The sequence below is a fragment of the Fusarium phalaenopsidis genome (assembly GCF_050370095.1).
Source record: "Fusarium phalaenopsidis strain FUZ10S chromosome Unknown contig_32304, whole genome shotgun sequence".
Lineage (NCBI taxonomy): Eukaryota > Fungi > Ascomycota > Sordariomycetes > Hypocreales > Nectriaceae > Fusarium > Fusarium phalaenopsidis.
In genome coordinates this window covers 2,507,208-2,527,515 of record NW_028145404.1, presented here as the reverse complement: position 1 = coordinate 2,527,515, position 20,308 = coordinate 2,507,208, and the positions used below count along the sequence as shown (strand labels likewise).

Sequence of the window (20,308 nt, the reverse complement as noted above, 5' to 3'; positions counted from 1 at the left end):
AGATTGGGCGTGACCGCACCCCGGCGCCGCCAATGAGCACCTGCCGACCAGCTGCTGAGGTGCTGCTGGCATAAGCATATCTGACGGCACTCAATGCCACCCAGTGCCACTCGCCCAGGCCGCGGGGTCGGCGTGGGCCGATTCTCGAGAGCCTCAGCCCATTCTGGGCCCGCTGCCACACGACGTCGCCAGACCCCCTGCGCAAACCCTCGGCCGGATCTGTCGATTTTGACCACCCGCTCGACTCGGAGTAATCCTAGCTATATATCCCCTTTGTGCGCGATGCTGTCCCAGGAGGTGCCTACTTTTGCGCTCTTGTTGATGCTTACACACAATATTCTCAGCAATTCCACTTCCTGAAGCCCCCTGGCAAGCTATCAATCGACATCCCCACAGTCACCACTTACACGCCCTCGGTCCCGATATCGCCAACGACCACTCATCCGACCGACACAGCCCAGAAATAACGCGAGATAAAACATCCCAGATCGGGTCGACAAGAGACGAGAAAAAGAGGAACGAGACCCTTGCCAAGCACAAACCCATAATCAACACCAAACACCCCCAGTCGGCACACGGTCCGTCACCCGGAAGAGTGCCCTGAGAACAACATCCCAGAGATCGTCCTACATATATATACTCGATCTCCAGTCCTAGCCCAGGCGCCCTATGGCGGCTATGATGTCGTCTGTCAACCCCTTCACACCGGTGACCCCCCCACCGGAAAGCCACGCCTTTCCTAAACCTCCTATCCAAAGGCCCTACCAGAACAATCTCAAGCGCAAAGCATCGATGCAAGAACCCTTCAGCGGCCTAGCCGGCCTCAACGGCCCCTCGATGATGGCTCCTCCTCCCGCCCCGACTTCACAGCCCAAGATGTCCTCATCACCCAACCGCAGCACCGGCGGAAGCCCCGGCCCTAGCGACCCAAAGGCCTCTCCTCCTCCCAACGTTGCCGGTGCAAACCTCGATCCCAAGTACCTCGCCATGGTCTCTCGCATTGCCGCCTACTACCAGCAGAGGTGTCAAGCAGTGGCCAACTACCAACAACAACGATGCCAGGCATGGGCCAATATGCATCGGCAAAGGTGCCAAGATATGATGCAGGCCTCCATGCTCGTGGTCGCTTGGTACGTTAGGGATCGTATCCAGCGCAGGCGACGACGGGAGAAGCGCCGCTTCCGATCAGGCTTGAGGCGCAGGACGAACCAGAACAAGATCGCCCGCACAGAAGTTGTCCGCCGCTGGGTCAAGCAGATCCCTGAGGAGCCAGAGTCACCCAACAACCCCATCACAGTCGAGCTCGCCGACCGGGCCGAGGCTGAGTTCTCCATGGACCGTGACCCTCAGCCCGACAAGGACGCCAAGCTGTTTGAGATGGCCGACAACCTCATCAAGAGCCAATATAAGAAGATTGAGGTGCCCATCATGGGCGTGCTCAACTTTGACGACAGTGACAACGACAGTGAGAGTGATCTGGATGAGCCCGAGCAGTTTGACGAGATGGAAGAAGATGAAGAGGGAGAAGGGGAAGATGAATACTACGAAGTAGAGGATGATGATCTGTACGATGATGAGGACGACATGGAATTCACAGGAGACGGCGGATCCGAGGTGGTTCACCACGGCACAGGCACTGGCTCTGGCAGCCGAAACAACGACCTGAGCGAATCCTCAGGATGAACTACCTTTCAATCCCAAAGGCTTGAAACATTATAGCCCTCTCTTCAGGGCGAGGTGGGATACCTCTTTAATGACGACGACAAGGCATCAAAACATCGGCAACAAACTCCAACCATGATGGACACATTCGGGCATTGGTTTCGGAACGGCGCAAATCTGCAGGCGGGTGATGGTCCAGACACGAACTTACTGGAGTCAAGAGCATCTCACTTTTTTTTACATGGCATACATACATCGATGATACCTTTTTCTGGCACGGGATATTTTGGGTCTGCTGTTGCTGTTGTTTTCCTTGGGCAGGATTGCTCACCTGGCACATTGTGGCTCAGCCAGGCGAGCAAACGTACGTACTACATCAAACCTCTACACTGTAAATGAAAGATATTTTCATCTGCATACGCGCCAGACTACTTTTGGACATGAGGGATATTAGATTCCGTTGACCGTTTCGTTTCATGTATAAAAAGAATTGCCTGTTGTGGAAAGATGAGTGACAACGTTAGTGAGAGTGAGAGTGACGGCTCAGGGACCAGGGCCGCAGGCTGCACAACCGCGGCTGAGTAGTTTCAGATGGACTGGCGGTGGCACATCTAAGCGATCGAATGGCTCTACAAGAGGAGATGGGAATTTCGCTTGAAACGGGAGGACGGCGTTTGTGCGTACTGTACGAAGCGACCGGGAGAGGAACATGTCATGACGGGGCGGGCATCGTTCGATGGTTAGGGCTGCCTGTGGGTGCCTCTCTTTTACCCAGGCCTCTCCCGAATGGCTGGCCGAGAAGACGGGAGTGAGAGGAGAGAGGAAGGAGATGACAACGTTAGATAAGCCCGGTCTGGCTGTGTCGAGGGTCCATTGATGGGGGGTGAAAGGAGGGGGGAGACTGTGACTGGACCTGGCTCCTCCTCTGAGTTTTCTCATGCTGCAGGGCAGGTCAGATCTGAAGCATCTCTGTAAGATGGCCGTTGAGAAAGTGACTTTCTTCGGGTATGAACGGAGGAGGATATGATGAGGCTGGGACTGACGCTGAGATGGACCTGGTATGGCTGCTGCAGGAGAGCTGAGGGAGGCTGTCTGACTAACAAGAACCTCGGTCGAGTCTCCTACGTTCCTTCTAAATCTCTCATACAAGCGATCTCATTAACAACGTAACTCAACCTAAGCCAGGTGTATCCCACGGTGAGGCTTATGTCTTGCGCAGGGACAGAGTTTCCAGGCGGGACGGAAACCGCCAAGTGGATAACACAGAGTTCCAGAAGGAGCAAGAGAAGTAGATTCTAACCTTGATTTAACTCTGGGCAGGTCTCGTGAGATCTGATTTCAATTCTTCTCTCTTCACTATCCTTGAATGCTACCTTTTTTGTCACCGTCATCCCGTCCTCGTCGTCTACCTTGGGCTAGACCCCAAGTACTATGATACGCCTTCGGTCCTACATCAGCATCCCTTTACTGTCCTGACTCTGATTTCTATATACACCTCTTCAACGGCATCGATATCCCATCACGATTCAACATGAGGTATGTTCGTCTTCCATCACAGTCCACGTCTGCATCAAACGACACACCCGCCCCGCACGCTACGACGCTTTCCCCAACCCTTTGGTGCTCCAGAGTTCATGGTCCAAAAGTTAGCGGGCCCGCTCCCCCAGGACAGGCATTGTCATAGCGCTCGAGCTCCAGCAAGTGCCTGGACCCCCTGTACTGAAGGCGGCAATGGGTGTGCCAACTGGGGCGGTGTTCTGTTCTGGGCGATTTCCCCCGCTTCTCAGCTTGGCGTGTGAGGGCAGCTCGTCAGAATAAAGCGTGCGTTGTGTGAGGATGTATTGGTGGCTGTGTGTCTAACCTTTATGTCTGGTGTGGCTATTGGTGGCACAGTTAAGCTGCCGCGTGTGGAAGGAAGCTTGGGAGCTCACTTGACCACTAACTGTAGCTGCGAGACGGGAGCTTAACTGAGCTTCTCGCGTCTCACATCCTTCAATCGCGCATCAACAACAACATTGAGTTCATCAATTCAACCATATAAACATTGCTTCTTCCTCTCCGATCGCACTCAATCTTCCCTCGCAAGCGCTCATTCCAGTCCCTCACTTAGCTTGACGTCATCATCGTCAAGCGTCGCTCACCACAGCTCGATAGTACCAACGAGACCCCCTCCGATCATCCGCTCTCCGTCCCGGCGGCCTGTCCTCGACATTCTCCTTCGCCCGAAAGCCAGCAGCAGCATCAGCTCTCGGCAAGGCTTCGCCGCATCTCGAATCGATCTGCTCCTCCTGCTCCAGGTCATCCGCTCGACTTCGATACTATGGGTGGAGGCGGCGAGCTCAAGGGCTATGGCTCTTCTTACCCCGTCTTCGCCGAGCGGCCCGTCGGCGTGCCAAAGACGAGCATTCTCAAGGGCCGCATTGAACCGTTCTATAAGTCAGGACAGTACTATAAGGTGAACCTGCAGGCGTATGTCATATCCATCCTATTCTGGCGCATGGCGGACGAACTAACTCTGGTCATGCAGGAACATGTACAATGCCAGGTACTCGGGTAAGCCTCACGTTCAACTCTCCGTCTGGGATGCACCAGATCTCTCTCGCCCAACCTTTGATGAGGCTGTGCGACACGAATTCAGAGAGACTCACACTGGTACCTCGTTTGGCCCATCATGGTCCACCCATTGGTTCAAGGTGGTGCTGCGCATCCCTGACGACATCAAGGACGAGGAGCTCATTGAGCTTCACTGGGATGCCGGCAACGAGGGCACCATTTGGACCGAGGATGGCGTCCCCATCCAGGGCCTCACTGGTAGCGGAGAGCGCATCGAATGGATCATCCCCGACTCGTTCCGCGACGGCGAGGAGCACACCATCTACATTGAGATGGCTTGCAACGGCATGTTTGGAAATGCTCCTAACGGTACCACCACCATTGCACCGCCGGATCCCAACAGGCGATTCAATCTCTCCAAGGCCGACATTGTCGCCATCAACGTTCCGGCTCGCAAGCTCCATATAGATATGTGGGAACTTGGCGATGCTGCTCGGGAGCTCCCCGAGAACTCGGCTGAACAGAACCATGCCCTCTCGGTCGCTATGAAGATCATCAACACCTTTGAGGTGAACAACCAGGAGTCTATCCTCAAGTGTCGCGAGATTGCCCGAGAGATCCTTGGTCCTGATGTCGACTCTCACAAGGTATACGAGGTGGGCAAGGAGCCCGTCGTCTTTGGAATTGGCCACTGCCACATCGACAGCTGCTGGCTCTGGCCTTGGGCCGAGACGAGGCGCAAGGTTGTCCGCTCCTGGACGAACCAGTGCGATCTCATGGATCGTTACCCAGAGGCTACCTTTGCCTGCTCACAGGCGCAGCAGTACAAGTGGCTCAAGCAAGATTATCCTGCAGCGTATGAACGAGTCAAGCGCAAGGTCAAGGAGGGCCAGTTCAACCCCATCGGCGGCAGCTGGGTTGAGCACGACACCAACATGCCCAGCGGCGAATCACTTGTTCGTCAGTTTTTCTACGGTCAGCGATTCTTCCAGGCCGAGTTTGGTTCCCGATGCCGAACCTTCTGGCTGCCCGACACATTCGGATACTCGAGCCAGCTCCCTCAACTGTGCCGCTTGGCCGGCATGGATCGCTTCATGACCCAGAAGCTGAGCTGGAACAATATCAATAACTTTCCTCACACTACGTTCATGTGGGTGAGTCCCGATGGAAGTCAGGTCATTTGCCATATGCCCCCTTCCGAGACTTATACCGCAAATGCCGACTTTGGTGATTTGAAGAGAAGCATCGCCAACCACAAGACCATGCGCGTCGATAGCTCATCTCTGCTTGTCTTTGGCAAGGGTGACGGTGGCGGTGGCCCTACCTGGCAGCATTTCGAGAAGCTCCGACGATGTGCTGGCATCAGCAACACTGTTGGTGGCATTCCCAAGCTCAAGCTTGGTGCGACAGTTGATGACTTCTTTGATCGCCTCAACCACAAGGCCAGTGAGTTCCCTACCTGGTACGGCGAGCTGTACTTTGAGCTTCATCGCGGCACCTACACGACCCAGGCGAACAACAAGTTTTACAACCGCAAGGCCGAGGTCCTGCTGCGAGATCTTGAGCAACTAGCCACGATTGCGTCGCTTAAGAACAAGTCGTACAAGTACCCAACAAAGGATCTGGATGACATGTGGGAGTCAGTTCTGCTCTGCCAGTTCCACGACTGTCTTCCAGGAAGCAGCATTGAGATGTGCTACGACGACTCTGATAAGGTAAGCAGTTATGTCTGGTTAAAAGGGATCTCTACTAACTTTTCTAGGTCTATGCAGAAGTCTTCGAGACTGGCAAGCGTCTACTGAAGGAATTGTATGACTCTCTTGCCGTATCTGAGGGCGTCGCCAGCTCTCTTCGCGAGTCGGTGGCCATCAACACTCTTCCTTGGCACCGAAAGGAACTTGTCGAGATCTCCAAGTCTGAGGTGGGTATTGCATGCGGTGATGGTCAGTTGCTGGCTCTCCGCACGTTTAAGACACAGGAGGACATGCCAGCTGTCACTGTCATGGAGAAATCGCCAGATATCTTTGTCTTGCAAAACAACCAGCTTCGCGTTGTTGTCGAGGATGGTGTCATCACATCCCTTCACGACCTTGTCAATGACCGCGAGGTCATCGAGAAGGGCGGCAAGGCCAACAAGTTTGTCATCTTTGACGATATTCCACTCTATTGGCAGGCATGGGATGTAGAGGTTTACCACCTCGACGCTCGCCGACAGGTTGAATACGGCAAGACCAAGATCTTTGAGCACAAACCTCATCGCGTCACCCTGGTCACCGATATCAAGATCAGCAAGGACAGCTCTATCAAGTCTTATATCACCCTCTCGGCGGCCCTTGATGGACAGCCCTCTCAGGTTGACTGCTCAGCCGAGGTCGACTGGCATGAGGATTCCAAGTTCCTCAAGGTCGAATTCCCTGTCGACATTGTCAACACCGTAGCCTCGTACGAGACAGCCTTTAGCATCACCAAGAGGCCAACTCACTACAACACAAGCTGGGACATGGCCAAGTTTGAGGTGTGCTGCCACAAGTTTGCTGATCTCTCCGAGAGCAACTATGGTGTGTCGATCCTCAACGACAGCAAGTACGGGTTCGCGACGGCTGGCAAGACGATGCGTCTGTCACTCCTCCGTTCCCCCAAGGCCCCGGATGCCAATGCCGATATGGGACAACATTCCATCAGATGGGCCATTTTCCCACACAAGGGCAGTCTATCGTCGGCCACCGTCAAGGCTGCGTACGCTCTGAACAACCCCCTGAAGCCTCTTTCAGCCTCGCAGGCTACCATCAAGAGCATCTCTGGTGCACCCATCAAACTGGTGAACACTGATGAATCTGATTCACTTGTTCTGGACACCATCAAGCGAGGACATGACGACGCAGATGTCAGCCGCGACGAGGGTCTGCACTTCGGCCGAGGCCGGAGCATCATTTGCCGTGTATACGAGTCTCTGGGTGGACGCAGTCGCGGCATCATTCAGACGTCGTTTGACGTCAAGCGGGTCACCAAGACCAATATCCTGGAAGATGAGTTGGAAGAGATCCATCACTCCGACGGCAAGATACCCATTGAGTTGCGGCCATTCGAGGTTGCAACCTACAAGCTCGAGTTGTAGGATGACGATGAGTTTGAGTGCAATTGCCCGCCCTCGAGCATTCCCGTGTTTTTCGGTATTTGATAGTTGTTTTGAATGAAGTTAGTTAAGTTAGCTGCGGTTTACTGCTGAGTTGGGGGTTATGCTGGAGGTGCTAGGAGTCTTAGATCGAGTATCAAGACAGATTGACAAGGATACAATGCCGAGACGGTCTAGGATGGATACAGAGGACAGAGAACAGAGCAAAACTTGTTTGAGCAGCAATAAATGCATCTATGATTCCAATTCCCTAAACGCCATTTCCTTGATAATCACCTAGCAGGTAAGCAAATATGGTGGCCGAGCTAAGAATAGACAAGACTCGATCAAATCGACAAGGCCAATCACTCAACAGGGAGAGAAGTATCCTATCCTACAGTCTCCCCATCGCCGACTCCTCCTCCTCCAGCCATTAGATCCCGAATGAAAAGAGACACAAAGTTGTTTAATGAGAATCATCGGGGAGCTCCTCAATGACAGTCTGCACCATATCAATGAGCTCGTTGATATCAGGCCTCTCAGCAGGCTCGACACGCAAGCACTTCCTCACCACCTCACGGATGGGCTCACTGATCTCGATGGCGGGTGCTTGCGGTTGCTGCTGCTGCTGCTGGGGTCGCATGCTGTTATTGCGCTTAACACCGGCGGGACCCTCATCAGGGAAACGCCAGTCACCACCAAGGACGCACAGGGAGAGCGTGCCGCCAGTCTCGTCGGAGCGCATCTCGAAGGGGGACTTGCCAACGAGGCAGGCGTAGAGGGTGCAGCCGAGAGACCAGATGTCGACCTTGGTGTCGATGACGGTGCCCGTCTGAACGTCAAAGAGCTCCGGAGCGCGGTAGGGCATGGTCGAGTGCTCGGCAGCTGTGTCTTGGATCTGGAGGGCGAGTGACTGTGATGTTACGGGGATCGGGGATGGCGCCACGGAGCCGAGATCCATGAGGATGGGGGTTGAGCCGGCATCGTCGATCATGATGTTTCCTTCAAGGTGGGTTAGCATAGGCGACAGTTTTGATTTGTCTGTGGCACGTACCTGGCTTGATATCACGGTGGGCATAGTGCTGAATTGACCTGCCACCGCTTACTTGGTTCTCACCCTCAAGCAGACCTCTCTCCTGCTCGCCCTCCTCTTCTTCCTCAGTCCGCTTGCCCCTCGTGTTATTCCTCTCATCCCGGTGCAGCTGATCCTCCTCGTGACCCATGTCCATGCGCTCGACGGCGGGCCTGTAGTCGTGCATGGCGCGCAGGGCCTTGCAGACGCCGAGGAAGAGCAGCATGAGGCGGCGCTCAGGGAAGCGATCGTGGTTGACGAGGTTGGCGTTAATCATGTCCTGGAGGTTGCCGCGCTTGTAGTACGGCAGCAGGACGTAGACGGTCTTTGTCGTCTCATCTGCGCCGCGTTCCGTAGCAACCGAGTGGTCGACGGCTGAGATGATGGTCGGGACATGTGAGAACAGGCGATAGGCGTCCACCTCGCGCATGGCCTGCTGCACCGATTCGGCGCCAAAGGGACATCGGATCTTCTTGAGGGCAAAGAGCTCGTGGGTCGACGTGTCTTCGACGAGGTAAACGTATGAGAAACCGCCCTATAAAGAGTCAGCGCTGATGCAGAGAATGCGCAGAGCGTCTAGCTAGTGCTCACCTCTCCCAAGAGCCTTAGGATCTTAAAGCTTCGGTTGTTGATCTTGAGGTTGGGGTTTCCGGGGAAGCAGTTGAGACAGTTCCCGAAGGAATAGAAGAGGTCGAGGAGGACTTGCGCCATGGTGGATGGCTGCGCAGTGTAGATATCCGAGCTTGTGAGTGTTGCAATAAATTATCGCCTCTGCCCTTTAGAGTGCGTTCGACGGGTTGAGGCTCCCGAGGTCGAAGGAATGGAGGCGGAATCGGTCAATCGGGAGGGTATGGATCGCCAGGAACAGCCGCAAGATAGCTATCGTGTCGCAATTGAGTGGGCTATCAACAGAATAGGTACAGGTAACGTCGGGAAGAATTCGTCGCTGCGCCTATGATAAATCAAAGAAGGGAACCCGCGTCGGCGAGATGACGACGGAAAGAGACTAGTGTTGGACAAGCAAAGCAGAAAGGCAAGATGGACAGCCAAAGTGGTCGAGTTGGATGTTGTTTCGGCTGACGTTGGAGGTTGGATGGAAAGCTGATGCAGGCCTGGACAGGTCCAGAAGCTAAGCCACTGAAGGAGGCCAGCTCAGCCCCAAATACTTAGGCGGAGCGCCACGATTAACTCGCCCCGGGAATGGGAATCACAGGGCAGGCGGCAGGTACCAGCTGCCAGGCGCACCTACCCAGCTAACGTTAGCGAGCGGGCTGGCATGGGAAGTTCCAAGCACTCCGCCCGCTGCCCTGCCCTGCGAGTAAGAGCACCTCACCCACGGTACGTACCGTCCCCCCCAGGGAGTGCCGCGGGACGGTGCCTTCCCTTCCCTCTCCCGACCACGCGGGCATCCACCCACATGAACGGAAACGGGTCTTTATTGGCTTATCTCGGAGATCCACATATCTCCGGAGAAAGTGGGGCTACTGTATCTTCCCCTTTTCGTTTTTCGTCTGTTACTGAAGCTCAAGCTCACTCCTCACTCACTCACGATCTTATAACCTCAGTATATGCACAAGACCACACTCAAAAGTGTCTTAAAACATTTCATTGTGTCGTCTATAAGCTAACTCCCTCCCGCAAGTGCTTTTCACGGTCTCTTACACAGTCATAAAAGAACAGGTTTCCCTTCCTCCCCTCTTATATATATCCTCCCAGTTCTCCATAGTTTCCTTGTCCAACTCGCCATCGCGCCCAGCTTGCAATTGAATACCACCCAAAAAAAAATAACGTCCACAACACTGATTCCCTGGGTAAATATTTATACGCCTCGTAAGTAATGCATGTCTACGCGAGGGTTTACAAAAAGAAAGAGTAAAAGAAGAAAAAAGCGCAGACGACTCCTTGCTTCGTAAAAGATAACTGCCGTTGTTGAAAGCAAAAAAACTCCTGTTCATGCCAGATAGCCCCATGCAGGGCTTCTGAGCCATCATGGCTTAAACCTTCTGGATCCACCTCACGATAGTAGGTTTCGCAATGAAGGACTAGCACTTGCTCCATTCATCGGTCGGCTTTCCGGTTGCCGCTGGCTGATTGAACCTGCCGATCCTGGAGGCTCGTGTGGTGGAGGAAGCCCACTTCGAGAACCGGGCGGGCTCGCATGAGGTGCTGAGAATGGTGTTCTCTGCGGATGTAAGCCATGAGCAAATCCGTCATTCCTCGGTGGCGGAGGCGGGGGCGCTCCATTGCTCATGTTTGGCGGCGGTAGATGTGCCGGGGGACCGTGGTGTCCATGGGACTGGTACGGGTGCACATATCGCGATGGCGGCGCCGGTCCGTTGAGTCTTCGAGGAGACGGGGGAAGTCCATTGACATAGGGCGGTGACCCGTGGTGGTTTACGGGCAGCGGTGCAGGAGGCGGAGGACCCGACATCGGTGGGGGTCGCAGAGACGAGAGGTGCGGCGGGTTGTGAAGGGGGGGAGGTCCTCCATTGAGATGCCGAGGAGGCGATCCGTGCTGGCTTCCAGGTCGGGCTCCCCAGTCGTTAAATGAGGTTCTCGGCGGCGGTGGAGCCGGGTATCCGTGGGGAGCTGGTGGTGGTCGGGCCCCAAGAGCATGGTCTGCGACATGAGCTGGAGCCTGCATTGGAGGAGGCGCTGTCTGAGGGGGGACATGAGACGGCCAGGCGTAAGTAGCAGGGTGTGGTTCTCGGTGGCTGGGCATGGCCTGTGGCGGGCTGTGTAGAGGGTTGACGGCCGCTGGCACACTGGGCTCTCGCGCTGGAGCTGGAGCTGGCGCTGGCGCTGGCGGAAGTGCCATCTCCACCATTGGAGGAGATCGCCGCGGCGCGTGTGGCTTCGCGGTCCGCTGGGCCTTGCGGCACTTGTGACACTGGAATCGCCTCTGTTCCACAAACTTCTGGGCCTCACTTCCAAGAGTGCCATAGTGCCCGTTGGTGAGCTCGCGCTCTTGAGAATTGTCAATTGGCCACCACTTGGGGCTGACATCGATGCCGCAGGTGATGCAGACCTTCTCTCCCGGCTGCTTGGCGTCCGAGGCGGCGTCCTCAGTCTCCCCACTGCGCTGCTGGCTCCATCCGCCTGCAGGAATATTCGTCGTTGACGACCGCCGTAGCCCAGGTTGAGTCGTTGTTCCCGTCATTTTGGCTGCAGTCGTCATCAGATTGGCCTTGCGGACGGTACCCGTCAATGTGAGATCAGCCTGTTTAAAGTTTTGGACGTAGAGCTGCAAGGCATTGAGGCCCGAGTCGTTGACAATATCATGCATGCGATGAACTGTCGTCTTCGCTGGAGCATGGTCCTTGCACCAAACGGTCGCCGACATTGTGCCGCTCTCTCCGCCGATTGTCACAGTCGTGACTTGGTCCCGACGGGAACTCTTCACGGGAGTAATGTCGAAGCCGAGAACGTGTCCCTGCTGCCGTGCGCATTCAACATGCACTAACATGTCTGATTAGCATGGATGCCATCTGCTTGCTGCACGTAGAGTACTTACTTGGTATACGGCATTGATGGCACGAGACGCAGGCGCCGTCCTTTTTGTTACAAACCTGGCATACCTCGTCGTACTTGCTCCTGGGGATCGAGGGAATGCCTTCTGAGGGCTCCAGAGCCTTGGCATTGCCAAATTTGACTTCTGGTGTCCAGACTGCGCAGGTTGCGTGAACCCAATTGTTGTCAGCGGTTCGTTTGAGAGGCTCGCGAGGATTGACTGGTCGATTCATCTCCTCCTGCTTCTTGCGGTAGAACTCGGCTGCCTTTCGGGCTTTCTGGACATCCTGGCGTTCCCTCTCGCGATCCTTTTCCGACATCTTCTTCTTGTGGTGTGTGAGCTTTGGTTGTTCCACAAAGTCGTACTCAGTGTAGTCAACAGGACACAGGACACACTTGTAGTGCTGCATATCACGTTAGCACCCATACGCGAATGAGCCCGGTATCACTTACTGTCGAAACCTGGGGGTTCTTGTCGTTGGCACACATATCGCAGGTCCATTTCTCAGGGTTGCGGTTATCCATGATGCCATAGCAATTGCGGTGCACCGTCAGGCGACACTCGCGACAAGACAAGCGTTGGTCGCCTTGTGGCTCCATCTGACCGCATACAGCACAAGGTAGCACTCTGGGTTTGGGCATCTCGGGCGCCGCCGCCCTTTCCACGCTCTTGTCCTTCTTCTTGGATGTGGTAGAGCCCGCCACGCTGGCCGCGTCCGAGTGATTGTTGTCGGCATCCTTGTCTGAGGGGGCAGTCTTGAGCTTCTTGCGCGGCGGTTCTTGTCCATTGGTCGTCGAAGTAGTTGTTGAGGGAGTCGGCGCTCGTTCAGGTGTCATCATGCCCAGGTCTTTGGCAGCCTGCAGCTCCTTGAGCAGCTCTTCATCCTGCTTGCGCTTCCAGGCACGACCACCAGACTGGGCCACCTTCTTGGCCACCTCTTCCATGTCCTCCCATCGAATGGCATATCTGCGCCAAAGCTCCGCACATCGGCGGCATAGAGCCACAACGCGCTCGCCACCCTTGTCCTTGTTCGCGTTCTTCGAGCCGTTCTCATTAACGAGTCCGGGAATCGGGTTTGGTGCACGTCGCCAGCTGCGCGAGTTCGTCGTTGAGCAGAACTGACATACGAAGCCACGCTTCTTCTGGTTTGCCTTCTCCGCATCGAAAGCCGAGTCGTCGTCATTGTCTGCAACATCGTCGGCGAGCTTACTAGCAGCAGCCTCGGCCCGTTTGGCCTCCTTCTTGCCCTTTCGACCCGACATGTTGGCCAAAACCTGTTTACCACGCTCGGATTTCTTCCAGGTATAGTAGAATCGGGTGACCATGCCAAAAGGCATGGTTTTGACATGCCTCTTGACAAGGTACAGCTCAGATCCGTACTTGACGACTGCCTCCTCGAACTTCTTCAATTCTGTTGGGGTCAATTCAGGTTCCTTGAATGCCGCCTTTTCTGTCTCGGGGACGAGTTTGATTGCACGTTTTGTGTCGAAATCAGTGCGGAACAGCGTGTTTGCGGCAACGTCCTCGAGGTTGGTTGATCGTTCCGGTAGTCCGAGTCCCTTGGCCATCGCCTTGGCCTTCTCCATATACTTGTTAATTTCGTCGCTGGAAATGACATCTTCCGAAGGGGGCATCCAAAGTCGCTTTGACGTGCACTTGGGATCATCCTCGTCGTGATCCTCGCCTCGGACGGTATAGCCAGGAGGCATGTCTTGAATCCACTTCGGTCGCTTTCCGCGCCAGGCCTTGTCAGCTTCTAGGGCGGCCTGTGCCTCCTTCGACTTGGTATCCTTCTTGCCATTTTTCTTGGTCTCGGGCGGCTTGACATATTCCACAGGCTTTCCCGGCCATGGCAGAACATTGGCCTGGTGGCGTGGGCCAATTCGTGTGCTTGCGCGAGGGTAGATTCTGTCGTCGTAATCGAGGGCATCCTCGGGTTTGCAGTGCATACCCAAGTATCTATAAGGCCAAAGGCTTGCCTGGTAGATCTGTTCGGCAGTTCCCTCGTGAGGTCCATGGTTGCCCTCGTCGGGGCTGGTGCGGCCTGTGTCGACTCCCTGCATCTCCTCATCCTCCTCATCCAAGAAGTCGTCATCTTCGCCGTCAAAGCTGGGGTCATTGACATTAGGAGTGTTGCGAGCCTCCAGCTTCCTCTCCTGCGCGCGACTGCACGCAGCACAAGACCAGGCAAATCCTCTCGAGGGTTTCTTGAGCAGGGGCGGCTTGACACAATTCATATGATACGTGTTTTGACACACGGCGCAGTCAACCGAATCGTTGCTAGAGGCATGAGGTCAGCCACGGGACGTGGGTGGGACGTGGGGCAGGGGGGGAGGTACGTACCTGGCGCAATAGCCGGTGCATCTCCTGCAGAGCTTAACGGCGCTAGTGAGCTCCTTGCCACGCCCCTGCTCAACTAGCACGTATTTCCAGCGCTCGTCGAGCACCTTTTTCACGTTGGCAGGGACGTTGACAATCGAGCGCGTGGGGATCAGGTCGTAGTTCTTCTGGATGTACCGATCATACAGCTTGTCGTACCAGAAGCTGTCGGGCGTCTTGCGGTAGGCGTCCAGGCTGGGGATCTCAGCCTTGTGGCGAATCTGACACTTGCCGCGGAGCGCAGTCAACGGGCTGATGTCTGAGTGCATCGTCGCAAACACATAGCGCGTGTCCGGGGCCTTTCGCCCAATGTCCTTTGGCCGGTAGTACCAGTTGATGCGGATTGCGTCCACGGGCTTGCTCGTGTCATTCTGCGCGTGAAGAAACTCCATGATGCGGCCCAGGTAATATGGTTCTCCTGGTGGCTCGCAGACAAGGTACACATGATCTGCATCACCGGGTTAGCCACGCTCTGTCCGATTTTACGGTGGACCTCGGAGGGGGGGAAAGCATGTTACCATTTGCTTCCAGCACCGTGCCATCGTCGGCCACCATCCGCCCGTTGACGGGTCGTGCCTTGCAGTCGTCAAAAGTCAACATGTTGGTTTCGGGCCACGAAATGCCCGTGGTCGGTCCAGAGGCCGTCGTCGCCTTCTTGGACGATCCATTAGCGGAGGCGCCTTGGCTGGTGGACCCTGCCGGCTGGTTTGCGGCCTTGCGCTTTCGTGTAGGCTGCGAAGGTCCCGTTGAGTGAGTGGAGGTGGACGCATTGCTTGAAGCGACCGGCTGCTGCTCCTTGGAGGCATTCGCAGGTTGCCCGGCTTTGGCCTCGTCCGTGCCAGCCTTACGTGAATTGGCACCGCCACGGGGCGGCGCATCACCGTTCGCGGCGGCACTGGCCTGTCGCGATGACTTTTTGGAGTCGTGATCCTTCTTGTCGTGATAGTAGTCGTAGACATCAGTGTCGATGTCCTTGTCCTCAGCGTAGTTGGGGCGCGAGGTGCCCGTCCTGTTACGAGAGCGAGTCCCGTAGGGTGACGCTGTGTCTGTGCCAGCGTCCTTGGCCGCACCATCAGAACCTGATTGAGTGGTCATCGGGTCGGCCACGGAGTGAGCTTCAGGGTCTGAAGCTTTGGAGTCCTGGGTGATGAGTTAGAGAATGGGTCCAATCGCGACCGCGCTGGCACGGCTCGCCGCTTGAGTGAGAGAGAGCGAGGTGTGAGAGTCGAGGCGAGTAAAAAAAAAATGATGGGTAAGAGTGTATCAAGTGAATGGACCCCAAAGGTAAAGAGAGGAGCTCACATTTTGTTGTGCCATGACCTCCAGCAGAAAATCACTTGCGCAACAATGAGATGAAGTGAATCGCGTATGAAGGCATGCCCGGAGGTGATGGGTTGGCGGAGGAGGGTGCGAGGATAGAAAGGGCGCGAGAGAGATGCCGAGATTCGCCTCTAGGCGAGGGGAAGTATAAAGAGACCACAGAGACAAGTCCCGAGTATAAAGAATAGAGATGGAGGCTCAACCAAAGTAAGAATTGCCCACCGTGATGGAGTGGAAGCAAGGTTGAAAGAGGAAGAGATGATTCCCAGGCGCCGGGAGCAGAAACGTTTGGCACTCCAAGAGCCCTGGCCAGCCCGTCGATGCATGGATCCTGGCCCACACTCTACTAAAGGAGCACGGGGGCGGTGTTAGCATGAACCCTCGAGGTAGCGCCAGGTAGCCGCTATCACGGCTGATGCGGCCTGTTTGCCTCTCCCACCAAGCCTGTCACCCCAACACGGTGGCTTGCGCCCCCGGCACGATGTTCGTGACCAGATGTCTACATGGTACCCTAGTGCTACCTCAGTCTCCACGGGGCCATCTGGGACTCGCAGCACGACGGGATCTCAACCCAACTCTGAGCGTGTCCACGGGTCCACGGGTCCTCCCACAAGAGCAGACCATGCCGGGGAGAGGACCACTACAGAGCCGGTCACCACCAGACCGGGCCTGCCTCCATGGACGATACGGCCGGTTTGTTTTTTGGTGGGAAGATTCCGTGGCCGACCAAGATCTCGCGATGCCGGCCGAGGTCGTCGCAGCGCAGCCAAGCATGGGCCATACCTAGACAACAACAATCTCGACTCGCCAAAACCCCAATGGATGGGTGTAAGGCGATCTCGAGCATGTCCGTCGACAAGGGGAACGGGACACGTACGAAATATGGCCGGGCTGTCCTCTCGTCTCGTCTCGCTTGCTTGCTTGCCCTCCGCTCCTAATCAAGTGCGTTTTGCCCCATCGTCTCTCTGGCCGCCGATGCTCAAAGACGAACGTGCTTCTTTCTGGGGGCAACCTAGCGGTGCCTGCTTAGGCTGGTCAGCCATGGATATAAGCCCTCCCTCTCGACTCGACAACCTTTCGGCTCCGCCATCCATGATAGTTCCCCCCATGCCCGTGCCATGCCGTGTTCGTCATGCGCCGTTTAACCCAGATCGACGTCCATGATGGCTTCTACGCGCCATGCTTCTCTGGTTTGTATCGCTGCTGCAGTCAATCACTCGCGCTGGTCGGCAAGAGATTTCGCCCAGAGGAGTAGGCATGAAACCTGTCAAAAATGCGAGCTTAGACAAGGAGCATGGGGCAGCGCCAAGTCATCCGTCGCCATCTCGCACACCCTTGCACGCCCTCCCTCGACTCAATCATTGTCAACGGAGTCGTCGCTATCAAGCCCCGTACCTCCATTGTGTGCTTGTGCTCCTGCTTCAGGGCGACAGGGAGCCGGGGGTCTTCCATAGGTCCCATCACCTAGGTATGTTTCCCGACAAGCGATAGCGGTTGCGCCCTCTCACTCTGGTCGTTTTGCCAGGAGGCGGGACTGAGATGACGTTAATATACAACGCCCACGTCCTTTCTTTCCTGCCTCTCCCCCATTCTCTCTCTCCATCCATTCTCTTCCCAAGACCCTTGTCGTCATCCTGGCATTTTTCCCCCTACCAACTAACACAGAGTCACAGGCAATGACGAGCAAAGGCACACCACCCCCCAGAGGCCATGGTCGCAGATCATCTCATCATGCCTCAATTCCGGTACCTTGAATGCACGGCACGCGGTGAAAGGAGCCTTTCCAACATCCCGTACTCACCAAACAGGTCAGAAATGTCGCTCTCTATCTGCATCATTATCTCGACACACATCAACAATCATCAATATTGTCGAGTTTTTTAAGCTGCAAGCAAGGAAGGGCTGGCATTATAGACAGCGAACCATTACCGACGGCATGGGGCCAATCTGTTAGGGTCCGCCTACCGTAGCACTAGGCGTTTCCCCTCAAGCATCCGTGGACCCAGGCTAGATCCAGACTCGAGAGCCGGCCAATTTCGCGCCAGAAAAACGGATGTGCGGTGATGATGTTGAGATCCTCGTGGAAGCTGACGGAGGCAGTCGGTAATAGGGCTAAGGATTGAGCTGGCGTAGTAAAGAGCCAGCTCCACCGGCGTGGCCGGGGCTCCGGTTGGATGGGTGCCCGAGGCCCTGGCTTCCACTTCCATTGCCTGCAGTCAGTTTGAGTGTGAGTGTGAGTGAGTGGTGACCAGCCATCCATGGCCGGTACGTATCCAATCCATCCATCCACTGCATCGATGGAGTCCACCTCATCTTGGGGGACTTCTTTAGAAGCCACTAAGACATGCTGCCCGCCCTAGCAGATAGACGCAGCACTTGTCCGCCTTGACTTGACTGAGAGCCCGTCAATCCATCCCTATCAGGTCCTCGTCCGTCCTGTTCTTCTCCCACGCTGGCGCCCTTCCCTCTCTGGAAAAGTCTGGCGTGGCCCCAGGGTGGATGGATGGAGGGTGGCATGCAACTGGGCTTGAAGCCGCCCCCGCCCCTCCCCCCTGTTCGGACAGGCTTTTTCTGGACCACAACCATTTCGTACCATGGCCCGCCTGGGAATGTCTCAACTCCCTCGCTGTCGCAATCTAACAGACGTTGGCAGAGGCGACCGCAAAGATCAGCTAGGCCTTGTTGACACGAACGTTTCATTTGTCCTGTCGAATCCGCCCTCTGTAGCACATGCCAGCCATTTTAGCCGGCCGCCCGAGCCAGGGCCTGAGCTTGCTCGCCAGAGAACAGCCGAGATACTTGGATGAGGCTCTTGAATGCCTTCCCTTCCCCGGGGGGAGGGACAGCGCGTATGGTAAGTAGGTTGTTCGACCACTGACCCAGTATGGGTGGCCCAAGTTCGTGAGATTGGGTCAATTGCATTTAAATCACACAACCATTATACCACTCGGGCATGGATCATGGTCAGGACAAGCGACGGCGGGCATGTCTCGGGGATGGTGGATGGCCCAGCGATCAGCCGATCCGATGGTAGAGTAGGCGCCCAGACGCGTGCATCTAGCATCTCGCTGCTGCCAACTCTACTGTACAGCACGATTTCATCAACAACAACAACAAGAGGGGAGCGGGAGCCCTTTGGCTTGGGCCAGGGCTGCAGAGAATGCTGCACTACGCTGTGGTCTGCATGGTGTTGTCGTCGAATCAAGATTCAATGGATCGAAATGGCACCCCCAAAACCCCGCCCCTCAAAAAACGTGAAGGGTCGTGGGGCTAGGAGGGAGGTATGGAAGCCAGCAGGTACTTGATTCTAGCGCAGCTGATGGGCGAGACGACGTTTCGATTCGGCAAAGCATGAGTATCTCGGTCCAATCTCGAGTGCAAGGTATATGCTGCATTAAAATCTCAGAGGAATGAATTTTGGCAATTTTTTTTTGGTCGTGAGACAGAAGCCCATTCCCTTGGTCGTCTAAAAGTGACTTAAGCACGACGTTGTAAAGACAAGCATGACGCCGCATGGCTGGGACGCCGCCCGCGAGGTACCAAGGAACAAGGTACTGCGTCAGCAAACCACAACTAAAGGACAACGGGGAAGCGTGTCGCTTTGTGGACGATTTCGAGATTTGCACAATATTCCCGCAGCTCAGTGAACAAGTCGGCGAGCCCTACAGCCTGACCAAGAGTCTTCAGCGAGGTCTCACCGACCTAACAAATACGCAATGAATGTGAGGGCGCTACCGACGAGGAACACGACCGAAGAGACAGGTTTATGCTGGGCGGTCGGAGAGAACCGCACAGGGTTCATTCCCGGCAGCAGGCCAATCACGGCGCCATATCTTGCCGCGGGGCACCACTCAGCCAGAGCCCTGCAAATCGGCTGCAGCTTGTCGTGTGGTGTCAGGAACGCCCCGCGTTTGAGTGGCTCTTGCCTTCAAGCGCACCTGCCCAGGCCGCAAACCTGTCCTCCCTTGACCACCTGTCGCCCACGTGACATCGCGTTTCTGCCTGTCTTTCCTGACACGCCTGGACGCGCGTGTCACGTCACCTTTTCAAGGAGGATCTTTCTTTGATGTCGGAGTAGCTGGAGATGTTTGTGGCCGTTGTCCATTCCTTTTTCTTGATTTCTTGTTTTCGTTTGCTTTTGTTGTCCTTGGCTCGTCTTGTTGCTCACGATGAAAAGTATACGAGGGTTGATGCACACAACCAGTGTTGAAGCTGCCCATGATCGAAAGACAACCTTCGCTACCACATCAGTTGTCGGACACAAGAGAAGTCTATCCAACACCGGAGATGATCACAAGCCTCGACCATCCGCATCTCAGACCACTGTCCAATTCCAGCGAGCCATCAGTCTACCCAGTGCTCCTCCCAGAATCTCTCCTAGTCGCATTGTGAACCTCGACGAGCGAGTGGGACCCTCTGAGTATTCTCAACGGAGATCGATAGCTGCGACTCCTACAGCCTCTCACGACCCCGAGTTGGCTCTGAACCACCCGACATATGGTCTACCGCGGCATTTGGTGGACAACTTTGCTTCTCTTGGCATCAAGCAAATATACCCATGGCAAAAATCTTGTCTCAAGGGACCTGGGCTCTTGACAGGAGAGAAAAATCTCGTCTATTGTGCCCCCACCGGTGGTGGCAAGTCGTTGGTTGCTGATGGTGAGTTGAATGCTGGAAATGAGGGGCGGAAACTAAATGG

At 55.5% G+C, this 20,308-nt stretch overlaps 4 protein-coding genes across 4 annotated transcripts; 2 read left to right on the top strand and 2 right to left on the bottom strand.

Annotated features, from left to right (window-relative positions):
- Positions 1-669: 669 nt before the first annotated feature.
- LRP88_10058 (uncharacterized protein) lies at positions 670-1,683 on the top strand (the record flags this gene model as incomplete). Its single annotated transcript, XM_083246531.1, has 1 exon — positions 670-1,683. The coding sequence occupies one exon, from the start codon at positions 670-672 to the stop codon at positions 1,681-1,683; it is 1,014 nt and encodes a 337-aa protein (XP_083097644.1).
- Positions 1,684-3,982: 2,299 nt separating this feature from the next.
- Positions 3,983-7,330, top strand: LRP88_10057 (alpha-mannosidase; the record flags this gene model as incomplete). The annotated part of the gene is made up of 3 exons (XM_083246530.1): positions 3,983-4,131; positions 4,190-5,937; positions 5,988-7,330. 3 exons carry the CDS (start codon positions 3,983-3,985, stop codon positions 7,328-7,330), a joined length of 3,240 nt encoding a protein of 1,079 aa, XP_083097643.1.
- A 463-nt stretch (positions 7,331-7,793) lies between these two features.
- LRP88_10056 (kinase-like domain-containing protein) lies at positions 7,794-9,110 on the bottom strand (the record flags this gene model as incomplete). Its single annotated transcript, XM_083246529.1, has 3 exons — positions 7,794-8,329; positions 8,382-8,934; positions 8,991-9,110. The coding sequence occupies 3 exons, from the start codon at positions 9,108-9,110 to the stop codon at positions 7,794-7,796; spliced, it is 1,209 nt and encodes a 402-aa protein (XP_083097642.1).
- A 1,347-nt stretch (positions 9,111-10,457) lies between these two features.
- On the bottom strand, positions 10,458-15,384 carry LRP88_10055 (DNA-binding E3 ubiquitin-protein ligase SNT2 domain-containing protein; the record flags this gene model as incomplete). The annotated part of the gene is made up of 6 exons (XM_083246528.1): positions 10,458-10,581; positions 10,697-11,858; positions 11,914-12,313; positions 12,363-14,190; positions 14,254-14,737; positions 14,808-15,384. The coding sequence occupies 6 exons, from the start codon at positions 15,382-15,384 to the stop codon at positions 10,458-10,460; spliced, it is 4,575 nt and encodes a 1,524-aa protein (XP_083097641.1).
- Between the last annotated feature and the right edge of the window lie 4,924 nt (positions 15,385-20,308).